This window comes from Sorghum bicolor, chromosome 6, assembly GCF_000003195.3.
Source record: "Sorghum bicolor cultivar BTx623 chromosome 6, Sorghum_bicolor_NCBIv3, whole genome shotgun sequence".
In the NCBI taxonomy this organism is placed as follows: Eukaryota; Viridiplantae; Streptophyta; class Magnoliopsida; order Poales; family Poaceae; genus Sorghum; species Sorghum bicolor.
The window spans coordinates 46,194,898-46,211,443 of NC_012875.2; the positions used below are offsets into that span (position 1 = coordinate 46,194,898).

Genomic DNA, 16,546 nt, shown 5'->3' on the forward strand with positions numbered 1-16,546 from the left:
CGCCGGGAAGAAATGAGGTTGAGAGGGGTGTCAGTGTCACAAGCGTATTTGACAGGGGTCGATGAGTCCGATCAGATTCGTCCTCGACGAAAGTGATGGCCATTGACCAGAATGGTATTCTCTCCATTTCTAATTTGGGTGACTCCGCTCCACTACTCACCAGTGAGTGCATGTCTTACACCACCCCTTTGTTTATTACAGGAGCATCTCCAGGACCAGGAGTTCCTAAAACACTCTCCCAATCCAAAATTTTTGGTAAGATTAAAAAAAATAAACACATCTCCAACAACTCCCATTCACACCTCACAATCTTTTGGCAACTTGAAAAACTTATTGTTTTTTGGAACAATTTTTGGGAATTCTTGGAGATGCTCTAAGGTGAAGTCCATTTGATCCCGGAACTTGTCACTGAGTTTGATAAAAAAAACACTCAACTTCAAATCCATAAACTTGCATTCTCCAACTTTCAAAACCAGATAAATTATCCCCTACACTAGTCAAAAGTAGTTTTGAGGGTGGTTTTTAGACATATAATCCTTTTTACTTAAAAATAAATCTGTCAAACATTATATAAGAAATTTTAAGCCACAAAAAATATCTTAGAACCTTAGGTAAAAATACCCCCTCGTCTGACGAGGGGGGTATTATATGTCCAACAAAATTAGATTTTTTTTTATTTCTGCTAAATCTTTAAAAAACCATAGTAAATAAAAAAATCATAAAATAAAAAATCTAATTTTGTTGGACTCCACATGAGTAGATCTACACCATGAACATATAATATGGTATTGCTTTAGTACGAAGTTTTTATTGTAGCTTTATATCTATACTTTTCTATAATTGATTGGAATAATTCATAGATATAAAGCTATAACAAAAAAATTATACTAATGCGTGGTGAAAGCTAGGTGAGAAGGTTCCATCCTCTGAAAGAAAGCTGCCTGCAACAGAAATGCAAAACACTGGTGACCACCTGTTGTAGGATTTATATCTTTTGAGCCTTTCTCTGCCAGGCAGAAACTCACATACCATGCTTTTTCTTCTTTCTTTCTTTCTTTCTTTCTTTCTCATCCTCTCACATTGGTTGGTTCCACTTAAGGCTTTGTTTGGATGTTGTCGTATTCACCTCAATCCACATGTGTCGGAGTGGATTGGGGTGGAATTTAGTTCAAGTTCCACTCCAATCTACCCCAACACATGTGGATTGATACGAATCCGACTACATCCAAACAAGGCCTAATCCTTTCCATTTACATTTCAAGGATTCAGAGATCAAAATTGATTTTCTGTGATACCTAGCTCCAAATTTAACAAGATCCGCTGGTTATTCTATATATCTTTCTTGTAGCCGACAGCTATAGCGATATCTGCCATGTCTGAGAATTACCTTTGATATTGTCATCGACAAAATTCATGCTCAGAAACCTGTTATCAACACCGAGCCAACATCAGATGGAAAATTCGAAACACATATTTTCATGTCAGGTTACATGCACAGGTACATTGGAAATGAAAAAAAATGAGTGCACAGGCAACAGAGGCTCAAGCTATCTACATCCCACTAAAGCATGCCACAAATGTCCTTGGATACAAGATACTTGATCTTAATCACCCTACCCTATCACGAATGATTTGTGACATAAACAGATGCAATGGGCAGATCAACTATTAAAAGCATGTGCAACATATGGTCCAATCCAAGTGGAAGAGTGGAAGAAGTACGCAGGAGCATTTCAGACACGCAGTAGTAAAGAAGATGGAAACATTATCAACACGGTTTATTTGTGTACTTCAATGAAGAACCTGCTTTGACTGCTGGAAACATACTGCATCAGAATGGCCGAAGCATGGAACACATTCACGGAGACCAAGGTACCAAAAAACAGGGTTTTTTAGCCCTCTACATGCTTTCCCACTACCAAAACACTAACGTCTTATCTATTTCACAGAAACAGTATACTTACACGGAAATTGAAACAAGAACTGACCAAGTTTAATGAAGTGCAAAAATCTAATCAGAGGTGTTCTGCCAGTAGCCACTATGAAGGCCACCTGAAATTTAGTACCTTCTACAATCTGTATAGTTTATTGCTACTATATGCCAGAACCTATAAACATTGCAAACCACATGTAATCCTCCTTATGTAATATATGTGCCAACCTAATATTAATCTTCCTGCAATCCAAACATTTAACAGCCGTTTTTCATGGCACCATCGACCGTCTAATTCCCGTGGATCATCCTTGAAAGACAGGAAAGATATGATGGCATCTACTATCCTCCCAATTTCTATGTTAAATTCTATTTTGCTTCCCAACTGTCACAAAAAGAAATGCAAATAATTACATTTGAACAAGTGTTGAGGGCTTTATCCCAAGAGGAATGGAAGGCAATCACAGTGACATTTTTCCATTCGTGAAAATTCACAGGCAACGTTACTTACATTTCAGCAGCACGAGAAGAAGTAATGGTATACATTTTCAAACTATGATCAGGGAACCAATCTACAGCATCATCTAGGTCCTCGATTCCTCTGTTATCATTACTGTTACACAATACTTTCTTGGTTATTTTTAATCTGAATTGGAGACAATTTCAAAGGTTTCAGAGTAAAAAGCTCTTGACATGCTCCAGCAAGTTCCCACAATGACCTTGCTGAACTCAACGAATATAATCAATTATTTTCCAAGGAAGAACAAGCAACCAATTAGTGTCAATTTAAAGGCTTCAGTGAGGAGCTGACAGCTCCCAACACTGGATATTTTAAAGATTGCTTCAATACAGATTTAAACCCGAATCTCACTAGTAGAAAGAACATGCCATAAGTTGTCATGAAAGAACAAGCTCAACTATTGACTGATGCAAAGAAAACACTACAGCTAACTGATAATACAGTTTTTCTCAGGGTTTCATGACATGTAGAAATAGGCAAATAACTGTCTCTCAGCATCAGGTAGGTCCAAAATTGTACTTCTCTTGGAGAGAACTAAACTTTCTTCCAGGCAGATCCGATTGGATCAAAGTTCCTTGCGAATGCCTCTAGGAACACTACAACTGATGTTCTATTAGGAAGATAAGATGTGGCATGTCCACATGACAGTTAATTGCACATACTACATTTGAAACAGTATAAGTTTCCTCCAATGAGATTACCTCTACAGCACATCTGTTTTTACTGTAGCATAAAAAGGACTTTTTGGTTCTAAACTTTTGATGTAACCGCAAGCCTTCAATTTGAAACCATTCCATACATGCAACATTAGCTGAATATGGAAGATAATTTTGATTTGATTGATTGACATAAATAAACACACAACCAAACAGACTAAATTCACAATAAATAATTGATCATTAATACAGCCAAAAAAGACATGCTAATCATAAAACTTATCACCAAAAGTCGAAATTGTTCAACTTGTGCAACAATATTCATTAATATAATTAGCATCCCTAAAGGTACACTATATAAATGTTTCAACAAGCTTGCAGTACTAATTAGATCAAAAGCATGAAAGGCATACATCCAATGTCTCAACAGGCTTGCAGTACTAATTAAGAAGGCATACATCCAAGCACAAGCAGAACATTTCACATGAGTCTACTGTTATTTAACCAAGCCGCTAGCTCATACTTAGAGCACACACTCAGTACTTATTTGTGAGAGCTGGTGATTCTGAGAAATAGGGAATGTAACGAGCAAAATCAGATTGGGTTTTGTCATCTTCCAAAGTGGCAATAACACTCGCTTCCTTACGGTCCATGTCGTATGCTACCAGCTCATAGTTCAACTGATCAAAAATGAAAACCAAATTACAATCTTGATGAATGTAAATCACTTGAAACTCTAGCACTCCACCCATATCTCCAAAGACATCCAAAGAGTTCACAGTGTTTTTCAACACCCATTCTTGTGTATCATAATCCTGAAGAACCCAGGTGGATAGTTCCACATTCTTTTTATCAGCAGACTCTAGAATCATGCAATGTAGGTGCCCTTGGGATTGACCGAAATAACAAACAAAGTTGTGCTCGTGTCTCCCATCAGCCAGACCTGGCACAGTGATCATCCTTCTTGCCTTCCCTTGTACATCTACAGCAAGTATGTGATGTACATTTGAGCCCCAAACTATCAGATGTAGGAAGCCATTAACAAAGGCACACTGATGCTGAAGAGGGTCTAGTGTAAACTGATGATGCCACCCTTCCAATTGTCCTTGCTCTTTTTGTTTGTCAATTTGGTTGTGACTCCAAGTCCCAGTTTCAGACGAGTAAACATGCAACGACACTACATTCTCTTGCACATCAGGAATCTGGAGCTGGACCAAGTGAAAGTGAGAGGATACAACCGGATCGAAAGCCAAATAGGTGTGGCTTATCGCTTCCCTAGAGCCGCAAGCAGGCACAGCAGACCATTGCCTTGTGGTTGGGTTGCACACGATATAGCCATCCAATAGCAATAGGAGAGACGGATCCTGACTCTGCCCGAAAAGGATAAGCCCATTGCAGGAATCCAACAAGAAGGCCTTGATCCCAGTCATTTCCGTCAGGAAGGAGAAGCAAGGGTCGATGTCCAGAGGCACGGATCTCACTGCTGTCAGGTTGATGAAACGGAACCTGATACGGCCCAAGTCATCCTTGCCCAATTCCTCGTCATCCAATTCATCCGCGTACGTCTGGACAAACAATCCCTGCATGGCGTGGCGGAGCCTCTTACGGTTGTTAGGGTCGGCGATGAGGTCGCGCCAGGCCTTGGACACGCACTTGAACCGGCAGACGGACTTGGCAGGGACGCGGGACAGGATCTCCAGCACGGGGTCGTCAGGGAGGCCGGCCACCCCCGCGCCGGCGGTCGTCTTGGAGCAGCCCTCCATGCCTCCCTCCGAAAGCAATCTGTGGAAAGCGGCCGCCGAGCGTCCGAGCGAGACGGAGGTGTGAGGGGATGCGAGGGGGCAAATGCAGCAACGGGGAGACAAAGGGAACTGAACTTACCAGACACCGGAGATCGCCGTGGTCGACGGCGCCGGCGCAGGGCTGTGCCGACGATTGAAGATCGAATTCGATTGGAAAAAAATGGGATTTGGGGATTTCTAAACCTAGAACCAGAACCGACGGAGCGAACAAATGCGGAGTGCGGACAGTTGTTCCGTTACTAGAAGAGTTTGGGCTTCACGTAAATTTAGTTTTTGGTCTGGGCCTAGCGCCTCAGCAAATGGGCCGCAAAGTTTGAGCCTGCCTCTGTTCATTGTCTTTTTTTTTTGTTTTTTTTCCACAAACAACGGGCTGGCTGTAGAACGTGTACAGCAATGCAAGGTGAAAGGTAAACCTTCAAAGCTGGAATCATCATCTCATGAATCAGGCATCAGTGCAAAATTGTGTCAATCAGCAAGGGTCTGAGTGAATATTATACCTCAATACTTCAATGGCACACCTCTTCAGTGCGACACAGTATATATCCACACCACACAAAACCAGCCAAGCCCGTCTAGCTAGCTCTCAAACAGAAGCTACAAACCCCTGATTACATTATAGATCCAGGCTACATTAACAAATGTGCGAACCACACTTGAGAATAGAAGCAAGCAGTTGGACACACAGAGTTACACACTAGGCTAGTATAATATGTAACATCATTAGTAAAATATATTTCTATAGAAAATATATTTGGAGATACAAATATCCATACTATTTTCTGTGAATATAGTTGAATTAAAAATAAAAGATCGACTCCTCCAAAATTTACAGTTCATTCTTTTTAGGACCGAGGAAGGATTAGGACAGAGGGAGTAGGCAATTCAGATCATCCCTTCTTTGTTTTGGTAGATCCCTCCCCGTCTAGTTAGGGAGTTTAGTGGTTCAGAGTTCTCAAGAAATGGGTAATCCGTGTAGCCAACGACAGGATCATCGGTGTAGAATGTTGATCGATCATACTTGTTCAAGGGAGCATTCAGCTGGAATCGCCTCGGCAGGTCAGGATTCGCCAAGAATAAGCGGCCATATACAACCATGTCAGCATATCCATCAGCTACAACTCTGTTACCCTCTTCCCTGTCGTAACCTCCACCAACCATGAAAGTTCCGTTGAAGGCCTTCCTCATTTCTTGCAGACTGTGTGGGATTTTCATCTTGCCATCCACCATGACCATCTCAGGTTCCACCGCACTGCAGTACAGGATGTTGTATCTGTTCAGCTCCTGAGCCATGTAGACACCCAACCTGTCTGGGTCCGAGTCATGACAGCCAAGGTAATTGGCATAAGGAGAGAGGCGGATCCCCACACGGTCTGACCCAACCTCAGCCACCACAGCATCAACTACCTCAAGGGCAAAGCGACAGCGATTCTGTATGCTGCCTCCGTACTTGTCAGTGCGGTCATTGACACTGTCTTTCATGAATTGCTCGAGAAGGAAGCCATGAGCACCATGGATTTCAACCCCATCAAAACCTACATTTGATACGTGTTATGATGCTGAATTGCTGATCACGTAAGGTCCTTGTACATGTTTCAGAAGGTACAGCGTGGTAATAGGATATCTAATCTTTGTAATCGAACAAACCAAGAACCTATAATATTTGTAATCAAACAAACCAGGAACCTATCTTGCAGAAATTAACCATAATTTAAATTCTATTTTTACAGCATATAATTATTATGAGCAAGTAAATTTCATCCTGAAAACAAAGAGTAGTGATGGTTTTTCTTATTTGCCTTTTATTTTCTATTATGTTGACTATCAGCTTACCAGCATCCACAGCATTTCTTGCAGCAATTCTGAAATGATTGATTACATCGGGGATCTCTTCTACGGTTAAGCATCTTGGGATGGGGAAATCCATGTGGTCATCTCCATTCTTTTCCACTGGCTTATCTGTGCTGGAGATGGGTTCTTTCTCTGGAAATAAATAAGATAACCATCCCTCAGAGTCATTGGTTCCAGATATTCAGAATCAATTAAGCAGACTGACTAAAGTAAGAGATGTTAATGAAATAATTAACTTTTCAGTTCAGTTTTGGAACACAGGGTAGGTGAGGCCCCTTTGGTAGCAGTTGCACCAAACCAGAAAAGATTCCTTGCAGAAGATACAAGATGCCCTATAAAAGGCTTTGATGGAACCACTAACACTAAAATCAAGTTTGATCTTGTCAAAAAAAAATCAAGTTTAAAGCATTATGCTGCAGGTGGAGGGTAGTGTCGTGTGACATGAGCACAGCATTTGCCACACATCATACATTCATTATGGTAGTTAATAGAAGGAAATGGAAGGGGTCAGGTAAGAAATGTTTACCCATATCAGATGCCCTTCCTACATGCCAAATCTGGCAGAAGAATATTCCACCTTTTGCATGCACTGCATCCACAACAGGCTTCCAGGCCTCTACTTGTTCCTTGGTCCAAATCCCTGGGGTGTGTGGAATTAAACTCATACCTTGAGCATCAGATGACACCCCTGTGGCTTCAGCAATCAGAAGACCGCCCTCTGTTGCCCTCTGTGAGTAGTACAAAATGGCATGCGATTGTGGAAGATTACCATATGATCTGGCTCTTGTCAAGGGTGCCAGCACAGTTCTGCATGAAGATAAAGAAAGTGATCATAAAGAAGATGTCACTTAGTTCTGAGGCATGATAATTACTGTGCCAAGTGCAATACATCAACCTTAAGGCTTTTAAATCTCAACAGGGACTTCTTAGAGTTTTCATAAGTCTAAAGGATCAGTGTGTATGCAGGACATGATTGTTCATACTCGATTTAGACTGGATTGGTCATAGAAAAAATATATAGCAATATTACTTAACACAAGTTCTTATTTTATCATGGTCATTCGAAAATAGTGAATACTTAAGTTCAATCATTTTATAATTCTCACATTAGCATCAATCTTCGTATTATCCTGTTTGTTTTAATATGATTACAGTTCAAAAAAACTTACCATGACATGGGACCAGACATTATTAACCTCAAAGGTAGGGAACACGCAGCAGAAAGGAAAACAATTATGGGGTCAGTACATATATGCTCCACTTGTATAAGAAAAGCCTGTATCGGACATCCATCTTAGACATGTATTTCTCCAAGAGTATTCCAGTGCAAGTAGCAATTAGTGCAAAACAAACTATTTTATAAACTGAAGAAAATTAATCTCCATAGCAGAGCTGGAGCAATTTGCAGGTCAGTAACACAACTGATGCATGAGAAAGTTTGAAGAGCAGATGAGAGCAAGGAAATTGAAATACCAAGTCATCCAAGTCTACTGAAACTCTAGCATGTCTAACTAACCTGTGTGAAAACCTGAATCTTTTTGTTTCATAAGGACTCAGAAGTGGTATATTTTCCATGATCGCTTCCCTTGCTCCTCAGCTGCTACTCCCCAAGAGGGACATGGGAGTAGCTTACCAATAGGATGACACTTACAACAGAGACTCTCAGAGCCTAACAGATACTATTATATAAAGGCAAAAAGGATGCTTGTGGAGAAAGGCAGGTAGGTAGGACATAAATAAATTTCCAGGGTACTAATGCTAAAGCAGAACTGGAAAAGACTGGTGGTTGAGGTCACAGGTTCGAGCCCCCATTCTACTTTGAAACGTATTCTTTTTTTTCTTCAAAATAAGTAAAAAAGGAAAAAAAAACGAGGCACAGGAATCTCAGATGGTTTTAACCGCCTGATGAAATATAAGTTAATCAAGTGATCTTTCTTTGTAAAATTAGGAATCATACGAGAAAATCTTACTGATGTCAGATTGATAGCAAATCTGGTGGAAGAATATCCCCACACTTCACAAACACAACATTGCCAGCTATTGCTTCCAAGCCTCTAGTTGCTCGAAGTTGCACTTATGCCTTAAGATTCAGATGACAAACATGTGGCTTCTATAATCAGGCCTCCCCATTTAGTCATTCGATAGCAGGGCAAGACTGCACTATGATCTTTATCTTGACGAACATATGATAAATAAGGGGCTTGACCTGCCCGTTGTTATTCAGTACTATGCCAGTTACCAAGTTGACTGAAATACAAGTACGCAACTTGAATTCCCAGTAGATGATAATCCATCCATCAATATTTGATAAGTATACTTGTTAGTTTCACGGGAGACCAAGAGCCATTTAATCCTCATTGGTCCAGCCCCATTGCTCACCGTCATTGGTTTGCCTCCGTCTCTGAACAATTTTCACCCAGACACAGGGTCTTGGTCCACATGCAACCCAAGTAAAAGGTGCCTGCCAGCAGTATACGCTGATCAATCTTGGATCTTTCCATTTTGCAAATCTGCAGATCAAATATGGGTGGAGTTCAGTCAAAAAAATATGGGTGAAGGGAGTATGGGGGTGTGTCTCATGGTTGTTTCTTGTGAACTCACAAAAGTTTATATTATTTTGTACCTAACATTAGTCCCCAAAAGTTCTCAATATATTATGAGCAAACCAAACCTTGAAATATGCAATCATTTTATATCAAATATCCATTTTGTGATCATGCTTGTAGTGTTTTAAAGTGTCTGCACTTCTAATAATAAAAATTGAAAACCAAACAGCACTGAACTGAATCTCCAAGGAAAAGAGCAGAAAATTAATTATGTTAAAGATAGACCAGTTCATACAATATATGTAACTATTAAGAGTGATTACCATTTGATGCATTTTCTCCAGTGCATTTCAAGCAATGGAAAGCATTCTGATTGTTGAAGTATAAAGCTCAATCAATTAACAACAACAACAAAGCCTTTTAGTCCCAAGCAAGTTGGGGTAGGCTACAATCAGTTAATTAACAAGTCAAAAAATGAAAACTTACTGAGAACTTACAGGACAACAACAAACAATTGATGCTGAAAAGTTACAAGAGAAAAGAATGGAACAAAAATGCAACAAGACAACATCATGTATCTATTCGAGAGAATTGTAGTGCAATTGAATTGACAGTAGGTTGAAGTGTATAGTTATTTCATTTGAGTATATGAAGAAAATAAAAAGTTTGAACCATCACATGAACAAACATGACGGATTTGAAGGTTCAAAAGCAATATGGATGCACCAAAAATAAAGAAAAAAGAAAAAAAAAAGAAAAGGAGAGGAATAACAAGCTTGCTGGTTAAGTTATTCATAGTTACCAAAATTCTTACGACAGAATGGTTGATCAGATGACTGACCTGTGAAAAAAGGTGAAATTCCGATTTTAACACAGTAGGTTTTATCTTCTCTCCCTCTATTGACCTTTTGCTATTGCTGCTTCTCTCTGAAAGGAACAGGAACATGATGGTTTGCAATACAATGCTCAGTACCTTGCTATTCTCCAAGGTTAGTCCTAGCGCATTTACCTGGTGCTTTTTTTTTCCTATTGCACTTAATTGGTGATTTTTTTTCCTCCAGTCTGTTTCTGGTTATCAAACCACATATATTTCTGTTATCACAGTAATGGAAATGGGGAGTTTGCTCGTTTAAAAAAAAAGGAAAAGGCTAACAGCCTAACAGTCCTTGGCCTTAGATGGCTTTGAAACAAATGTAAAGAATCTCAAAGATGTAATAACAAATAGTGGAACAAGAAAATGCATGACTAAATGCAATTTCCTATCCAGACAATGAGCCATGAGCCTTGACCATTTTCTGCATGTTGATAGCTGCTGGTAGGACTGCACATAACAAAATAGCCTCCAGTGGAATTCATATGACATTCCAATAGAACTGAAAATTTTCTGGGGAGTCATATTCTAGAATGTTTGTAGGAGTGAACATATAAAATTAAAAAGCCTAGAAGACTTCAATTCGATCTTAAGTTCATTCAGTAAAACATAGTGCAAACATTGTTCTTTGTCTGCTACTCTGCTATATACAGCTTCCATTGTTACTGATAGAACATTAGGTTGTTAATCCTCCTTGAGAATCGACCAACATAAGTAGCCTAACACAGGAATGAGTTCAGAACTCCAGAGTTCACTGTATTGATTAGAGCCTCTAGCTCATCAGTAGCAACCACTTTGAACAGTAAAGATGTGCACACAACCAAGGCTACTGGAATGTAAGAAAAAGAACATTCAAATTCATGGCGCCACCCACTCTTCCAAGTTAGTGTTCCCTGTTTTCCTCAGCCATTTCCCGTTTATAGGCCTGTAACCGTTCTTTAAATTTCTTGCTCTCCTCAAAGTTTGCCTTCCTCTTCAAAGCTTTCTGGATTTCACAAAGAACAAAACAGCATTTAGGGAAGTGGAAAACCAACATCATAAATTCCCACATAGGAACAAATAAGAAAATGTTATCATCAATTCTCACAAGACCCAAAACAACAAGAATCGGTACCTCCTGCCGGAAGCACTGGTCTAGCTTGATCTTAAGATCTGTGCACTCGCCAAAGAACTTCTTAACCGGGTGGTTCACATGGCACTTCTGGAATGCTTCGATAACCTGGGTGATAAGTGGACATTAGCTGCAAGAAAAAATGAGCAAAATACATATCCCAACCACCGAAGACATAAGCACAGCCATACCTCAGCACACATAGGATGTCTGTGTAAGGTTAGTGGGGGATGCATCTCCAGGGATGTTTAAATGCGAGTCTGCATGATCGCTGACCATGTTAGAGAAGGAATGGGAGTTCGATTCAACAATCAATTTTTTTTTTGAAAAGACAGAATAATTATTAGTAGCTATTCACGATGTAAACAAAATTAACAAAACCGCGATGGATTTGGACTATCCAGGGCGGACCCAGCAAAGCGCATGGGAGTACACCCGAAATTTTTCCCAAAAAATAAATCGAAGTTAGTAGACATAATACTGTATACTACACTTAATTAGATCAGATCCGAATACAAATAACTTAAGTTAGGGGAGGAGGAGGGGTAGGCGTACCTAGTGGTGCTCGTCGGTGGCCAAGAGCCCGACGACGACGACGACCTGAGTACTTGCTGGGGGCGGCAGCTGCTGTCGCCCAGTCGTCGCCACGAAAAGGAGAGAGCACGCACCGCGGGGGGCAGCGGGAGAACCACACGACTGCGAGAGAGCGAGCGTATGCTGTAGGGGAGGGGGGCTTATAAAAGAGTTACTCTCCCGTTCCAAAATAATTATAAAATATTTTGGTTTTTCTAAATACTCTAACTTTACTGTGCATTTAGATCTAATGTATATTTAAGTATATATAGCAAAAGTTATGAATCTAAAAACATAAAAGTCTTATAACTTAGAACATAGGAGTATATATTAAACCATTAAAACATACTCTATACTACATAAGTTAGGGATAGAAATCCTCAATTACATAAAAACAACACAAATTGGTCAACTAGACATGATAAATTTTTAAGCATCCAAAAAATATAGAGCATATTGATATAAATTTAAATAATATATCCAATAATAAATCCCAGCTTCGGGTGACCATAACTCCGAAGAAAAAAAACCTAATCTGCCTTAGGGGTGATAGCAAATGAGGAGCACGCGCCTGCTAGCAGGCACGAGGCAAAAACTGACCACCGTGCAGGACGACGACAGGCACAATCATCACTGCAAATGGAGCCTATAGTTTGGGGGTTCCATTGGGACTGATATCGGCAAGGACAATGAAAGCACTTTAAAGGAACCAAGAGCTACAGCTACAAAAACATTGGTGAACGGAGACTCAAAAAACATCGACACCCCAAGATGAAGCTGGTAGTGACTCTAAGATCTAAAACTTAGCTAACTAAAAACTAGACAAGCAGGGTAGCCCACCTCCTTCACCTCTAGTGAGCTCGTCGAAGAAGACAAGGAAGCAGACTAGAAGGTAGTCGCATGAGCTGGGGCAATTCGAAGGGGTTTGTTGGACTCGCCACCCTTTCGAGGAAGGGGCATTTGAGGACGGCCACTAGGAATTGCTACCGAGTGGTCTACGAGCAACTCCATCTAAGCCCTCAAATTTCACCCCTATTTCATGAAAAGGGAGTCATCCATACATATTCGAGCCCTTACTTCTCATCACACTCCAACTAGTCTTCTAAATTATTCCTATTTTACACTATATTGTTATTGGCCTAGCTCATTGGCCCCACTTGTCAGCTTATGGGAAGAGTGAAAGGAGTAGAGAGGATGAGTGGCTCCTACGTCTAGGGGTTCAAGTGAGAGGAATGAGAGGCCCTCACCCATTAGGAGTTGAATAGGAGCTCAATTGGATAACTTTTTTGTGTGTTTGATATCTTCAAATATGATGAAGGTTCAAGTGAGGTCTTGAATCATGTTGCTCTAAGGCATTCACAACTAAAAGCTTGATAGGTACCGATATGAATCAGCATGAGGATGGCCTGATCTTTATGATAGTAGATTGAAAGAACAAAGATACCTTGTTACAAACATCGGGTAACTAGCTTTATATCTAACATAGGTGGGATGCGACCAAGCGACGAGGAGAGCAAAACCGAAACCACGAAGACTTCGACTCGATCTCTGAACAACCGTAGAACCATAATCGAGAGCTACTTCACACAATACGGTGCAACCGAACAGAAGTCATAGAGCACAAAGTAGGAGATTTAAGAGGAATCACTTCACAAGTCTAAGAAAGAGTAGTTTCCAATAAACTAATCATAACTTATTATTGAAAAGTCCAAATGACGATCTGTTTCTTGGGTGTGAAACTAGACTCCAAGGGCTTTCCAGCAACATATGCCATGCACTACAAAACATTGTATATTGGTACAGTTTTACACGGTAAATTAAACCAACATTCTGTCACGATAGACTGTTGATCTTCTGAGCAGTCTTGACTAATCTAAACATAACTCTTGATTGCAACGTCCAAACGAGGTGAGGATTGAGGCATTGGAAAGTGGACTTGATGAGCTTTCTAAAATGTCCTCATCGGCCTCCAAAGCTTCAAGGAGTTGAGAGTTATGACTGCTTATTTCTGGTGTCCGAACATCACCTTTGGATGTCCGAACATTCATACAATTAGTTTTAGATGTCCAAACATTTGTGCGTGTTATTTTTTTGATATCGTCATTCAGTAGCAGTGTCTCTTTCTCTCCTCAAATATATTTCTAAGTATAATCAAAGTAGAGCACTTAGGTAGTATAACATTCTCAAAAGTGTAAAAATTACAATCGGTAAGGAAAGAATTCACCTGCTCTTGTAGCTTCTTGGCACGATTTCTTATAAAGAGACCTTGATTTATAGCATTTGGAATTGAATAAGCGTACATAGCTGAGATGTCCTCATCATCTTCCCCTGTTGAAAATGAGTCATCCTTGACTCTTCTAATCCAAAGAAAGGAGATAAATCGGTGACGTTGAAGTTTGTACTCACACCATATGTACTTGTGAGATCAATTTTCATATGCATTGTCATTGATCTTGTGAAGCACTTTGAATGGACCATTGGCTCAGGGTTGCAACTTTCTCTTGTGTTGTTTAGGAAAGTGATCCTTGCGCAAGTGTATCAACAAGTCTCTTGGTTCAAATAACATCTTCTTATGACCCTTGTTGGCACATTTCTCATATAGCTTGGCCATCTTCTCAATGTTTGCTTTAGCTCGATCATGAAGTTTCTTGACAAATTCTGCTCGCTTACTTGCATCAAAGTTCACACATTCATGCATAGGCAACGGCAAAAGATCAATGAGAGTAGTAGGTTTAAACCCATAGAGAATCTCAAATGGACAAAAATTTATGGTCGAATATACTGCCCTGTTGTATGCAAACTCCACATGAGGCAAGTTTTCTTCCCACAATTTCAGATTCTTCTCTAGGATAGCTTTGATCTTTTCCTCATTCACCTCCTCACCCTGGCCTAGAAATAATAAAGCCAAGAATGACTACCTGTGCACTTGTCAAGGTTAGCATACAATTTTTGCTCACGTAGGACAGCAAACACACTTTTAGATATGTTCAACATGTTCATCAAGAGACTTACTATAAATTAATATATCATGAAAGTAAACCAAAACAAACTTATCAATGAAAGATCTAAGCACATGATTCATCAATCTCATAAAAGTACTTGGTGCATTAGTTAATCCAAAAGGCATTACCAACCATTCATACAACCCAAACTTAGTTTTAAAAGCTATTTTCCACTCATCTCCTTCTCTCATTATTATTTGGTGATAGCCACTTCTCAAGTCAATTTTAGTGAAAAATATTGCACCACTAAGTTCGTCAAGCATATCATCAAGTCTAGGAATGAGATGTCTATACCTTACTATGGTGTTATTAATAGCTCTACAATCAACACACATTCTCCATGAACCATCTTTCTTAGGAACTAAAATAACAGGAACAATGCAAGGTGAAAGACTTTCCTGCACATACCCTTTTCTCATCAATTCATCCACTTGTTAAATTTCTTTTGTTTCCTCTAGGTGGTGTGATATGTAGCTCGATTTGGAAGTGAAGCACCGGGAACAAGGTCAATTTGATGTTCGATTCCTCTCTTAGGTGGCAGCCCCAGTGATACCTCCTCTAGAAAAACATCCTCATATTCCTGTAACACATTAAAAGCAACATTTGGCAAAGTAGAGGATAAGTCATTAGTGGGAAGAAAAATTTCCTTGTACATGAGTACAAAGAATGTGGCATTGGGTTCACTCAATTCTTTTAAATCCCCGTTCTTAGCCATCATAACTAATTCTTCTTTTCCCATTGTCTTGGTTCTTTGTGGTTGTGGGTTTATTTGGCTTTGAAAACACTCCCTCACTATTTTTGTGGGTCACTCGCAAGTGGTTCTCGCTCTCTCGCTGTTTTCTTTTTAGATCATCCTTCAAAATTTTCTCTGATGTCAAAGGGAGAAAAGAAATTCTCTCTTCTTTGTACATGAAAGTCAGCTTGTTGATTCTTCAAAAGATCTGAATATTACGATCATATAACCATGGTCTTCCTAGCAACAGTTGGTATGATTGTATAGGCACCATATCGCACTCTACATGATCATTATATCTCCCCATAAAGAAAGGAACTATCATAAGATGGTTCACACGCAATGCACCACAATCATTCAGCCATTGCATCTTGTATGGATTTGGATGATGCCTCTGTTTTAGCTCTATTCTATCAACAATTCTTGGCTAGTAATGTTGTCAACAATAATTCTACACAACATTTTTTTGATCATGCCTCGAGTGTGGAAAATATTATGGCGTTGCCCATTCTCTTCTTTTACAGCAGTAACACTAAGTACACAAAGAGAAACAAAGTAGTTATTACCACCTTTATCGAGTTGGATCTTATTATCATTGCTTTCATGATCCTCATCATATCTTGGATCTTCTTTCTCACAATCACTTTCAGATTTTTATTCATCATTCTCATTCATAAATCATGGTCCTCCTACTTGGACATTGTGTAGCAACATGTCCACGACCATGGCACTGACACTTATGGCAAACAATTTCTCTGCTATGTGCAGAGGAAGTAGCAGTTGAAGAAGCAATAGTTGGGGCTGCTACATTTGTAGCAAGTTACTGCTAATTTGCAGGAGATGATGTTGTAGAAACCACCATCTTCGAAGGAGCATTTGATGAAGAGGGCCTAGCTGCAGCACCTTGGAATCGTCCCCCACCAAAAGAAGTGTCGGACTGCTGCTTGTGCC

General features: G+C 39.8%; 3 protein-coding genes across 5 annotated transcripts; all 3 read right to left on the reverse strand.

Moving 5' to 3' along the window:
- LOC8080351 (putative F-box protein At1g19160) lies at positions 3,380–5,220 on the reverse strand. The gene is made up of 2 exons (XM_002447858.2): positions 4,991–5,220; positions 3,380–4,891 (listed from the first exon to the last, which is right to left on the reverse strand). Exon 2 carries the CDS (start codon positions 4,870–4,872, stop codon positions 3,646–3,648), a length of 1,227 nt encoding a protein of 408 aa, XP_002447903.1. The 5' UTR covers positions 4,873–4,891; positions 4,991–5,220; the 3' UTR covers positions 3,380–3,645.
- LOC8080352 (putative 12-oxophytodienoate reductase 13) lies at positions 5,372–8,722 on the reverse strand. Its single transcript, XM_002447859.2, has 4 exons — positions 8,276–8,722; positions 7,286–7,566; positions 6,742–6,891; positions 5,372–6,443 (listed from the first exon to the last, which is right to left on the reverse strand). Exons 1-4 carry the CDS (start codon positions 8,332–8,334, stop codon positions 5,794–5,796), a joined length of 1,140 nt encoding a protein of 379 aa, XP_002447904.1. The 5' UTR covers positions 8,335–8,722; the 3' UTR covers positions 5,372–5,793.
- On the reverse strand, positions 9,139–11,989 carry LOC8080353 (COX assembly mitochondrial protein 2 homolog). 3 transcript variants are annotated; one of them, XR_002454115.1, is made up of 6 exons: positions 11,843–11,989; positions 11,479–11,547; positions 11,291–11,395; positions 11,051–11,161; positions 10,315–10,373; positions 10,170–10,232 (listed from the first exon to the last, which is right to left on the reverse strand). XR_002454115.1 is itself a non-coding variant. In XM_002447860.2 (5 exons), exons 2-4 carry the CDS (start codon positions 11,521–11,523, stop codon positions 11,060–11,062), a joined length of 252 nt encoding a protein of 83 aa, XP_002447905.1. In that variant the 5' UTR covers positions 11,524–11,547; positions 11,843–11,989; the 3' UTR covers positions 9,139–9,269; positions 11,051–11,059. The 3 variants fall into 3 exon arrangements, 2 of the variants coding, with proteins under 2 accessions (XP_002447905.1, XP_021318598.1); XM_002447860.2 differs by lacking the exons at positions 10,170–10,232; positions 10,315–10,373 and adding an exon at positions 9,139–9,269; XM_021462923.1 differs by lacking the exons at positions 10,170–10,232; positions 10,315–10,373 and having other exon boundaries at positions 10,729–11,161.

Excerpts from the sequence above, each read along its gene's own strand:
- LOC8080351 (XM_002447858.2), bottom strand. The coding sequence starts at position 4,872 with ATGGAGGGCTGCTCCAAGACGACCGCCGGCGCGGGGGTGGCCGGCCTC.
- LOC8080352 (XM_002447859.2), bottom strand. The coding sequence starts at position 8,334 with ATGGAAAATATACCACTTCTGAGTCCTTATGAAACAAAAAGATTCAGG. Across the intron at positions 6,892-7,285 it reads AGGAAGGGCATCTGATATGG|AGAAAGAACCCATCTCCAGC; the intron begins GTAAACATTTCT and ends ATTTATTTCCAG. Across the intron at positions 6,444-6,741 it reads AAGAAATGCTGTGGATGCTG|GTTTTGATGGGGTTGAAATC; the intron begins GTAAGCTGATAG and ends TATCAAATGTAG.
- LOC8080353 (XM_002447860.2), bottom strand. The coding sequence starts at position 11,523 with ATGCATCCCCCACTAACCTTACACAGACATCCTATGTGTGCTGAG. Across the intron at positions 11,396-11,478 it reads GACATCCTATGTGTGCTGAG|GTTATCGAAGCATTCCAGAA; the intron begins GTATGGCTGTGC and ends CTTATCACCCAG. Across the intron at positions 11,162-11,290 it reads ACCAGTGCTTCCGGCAGGAG|AAAGCTTTGAAGAGGAAGGC; the intron begins GTACCGATTCTT and ends TGTGAAATCCAG.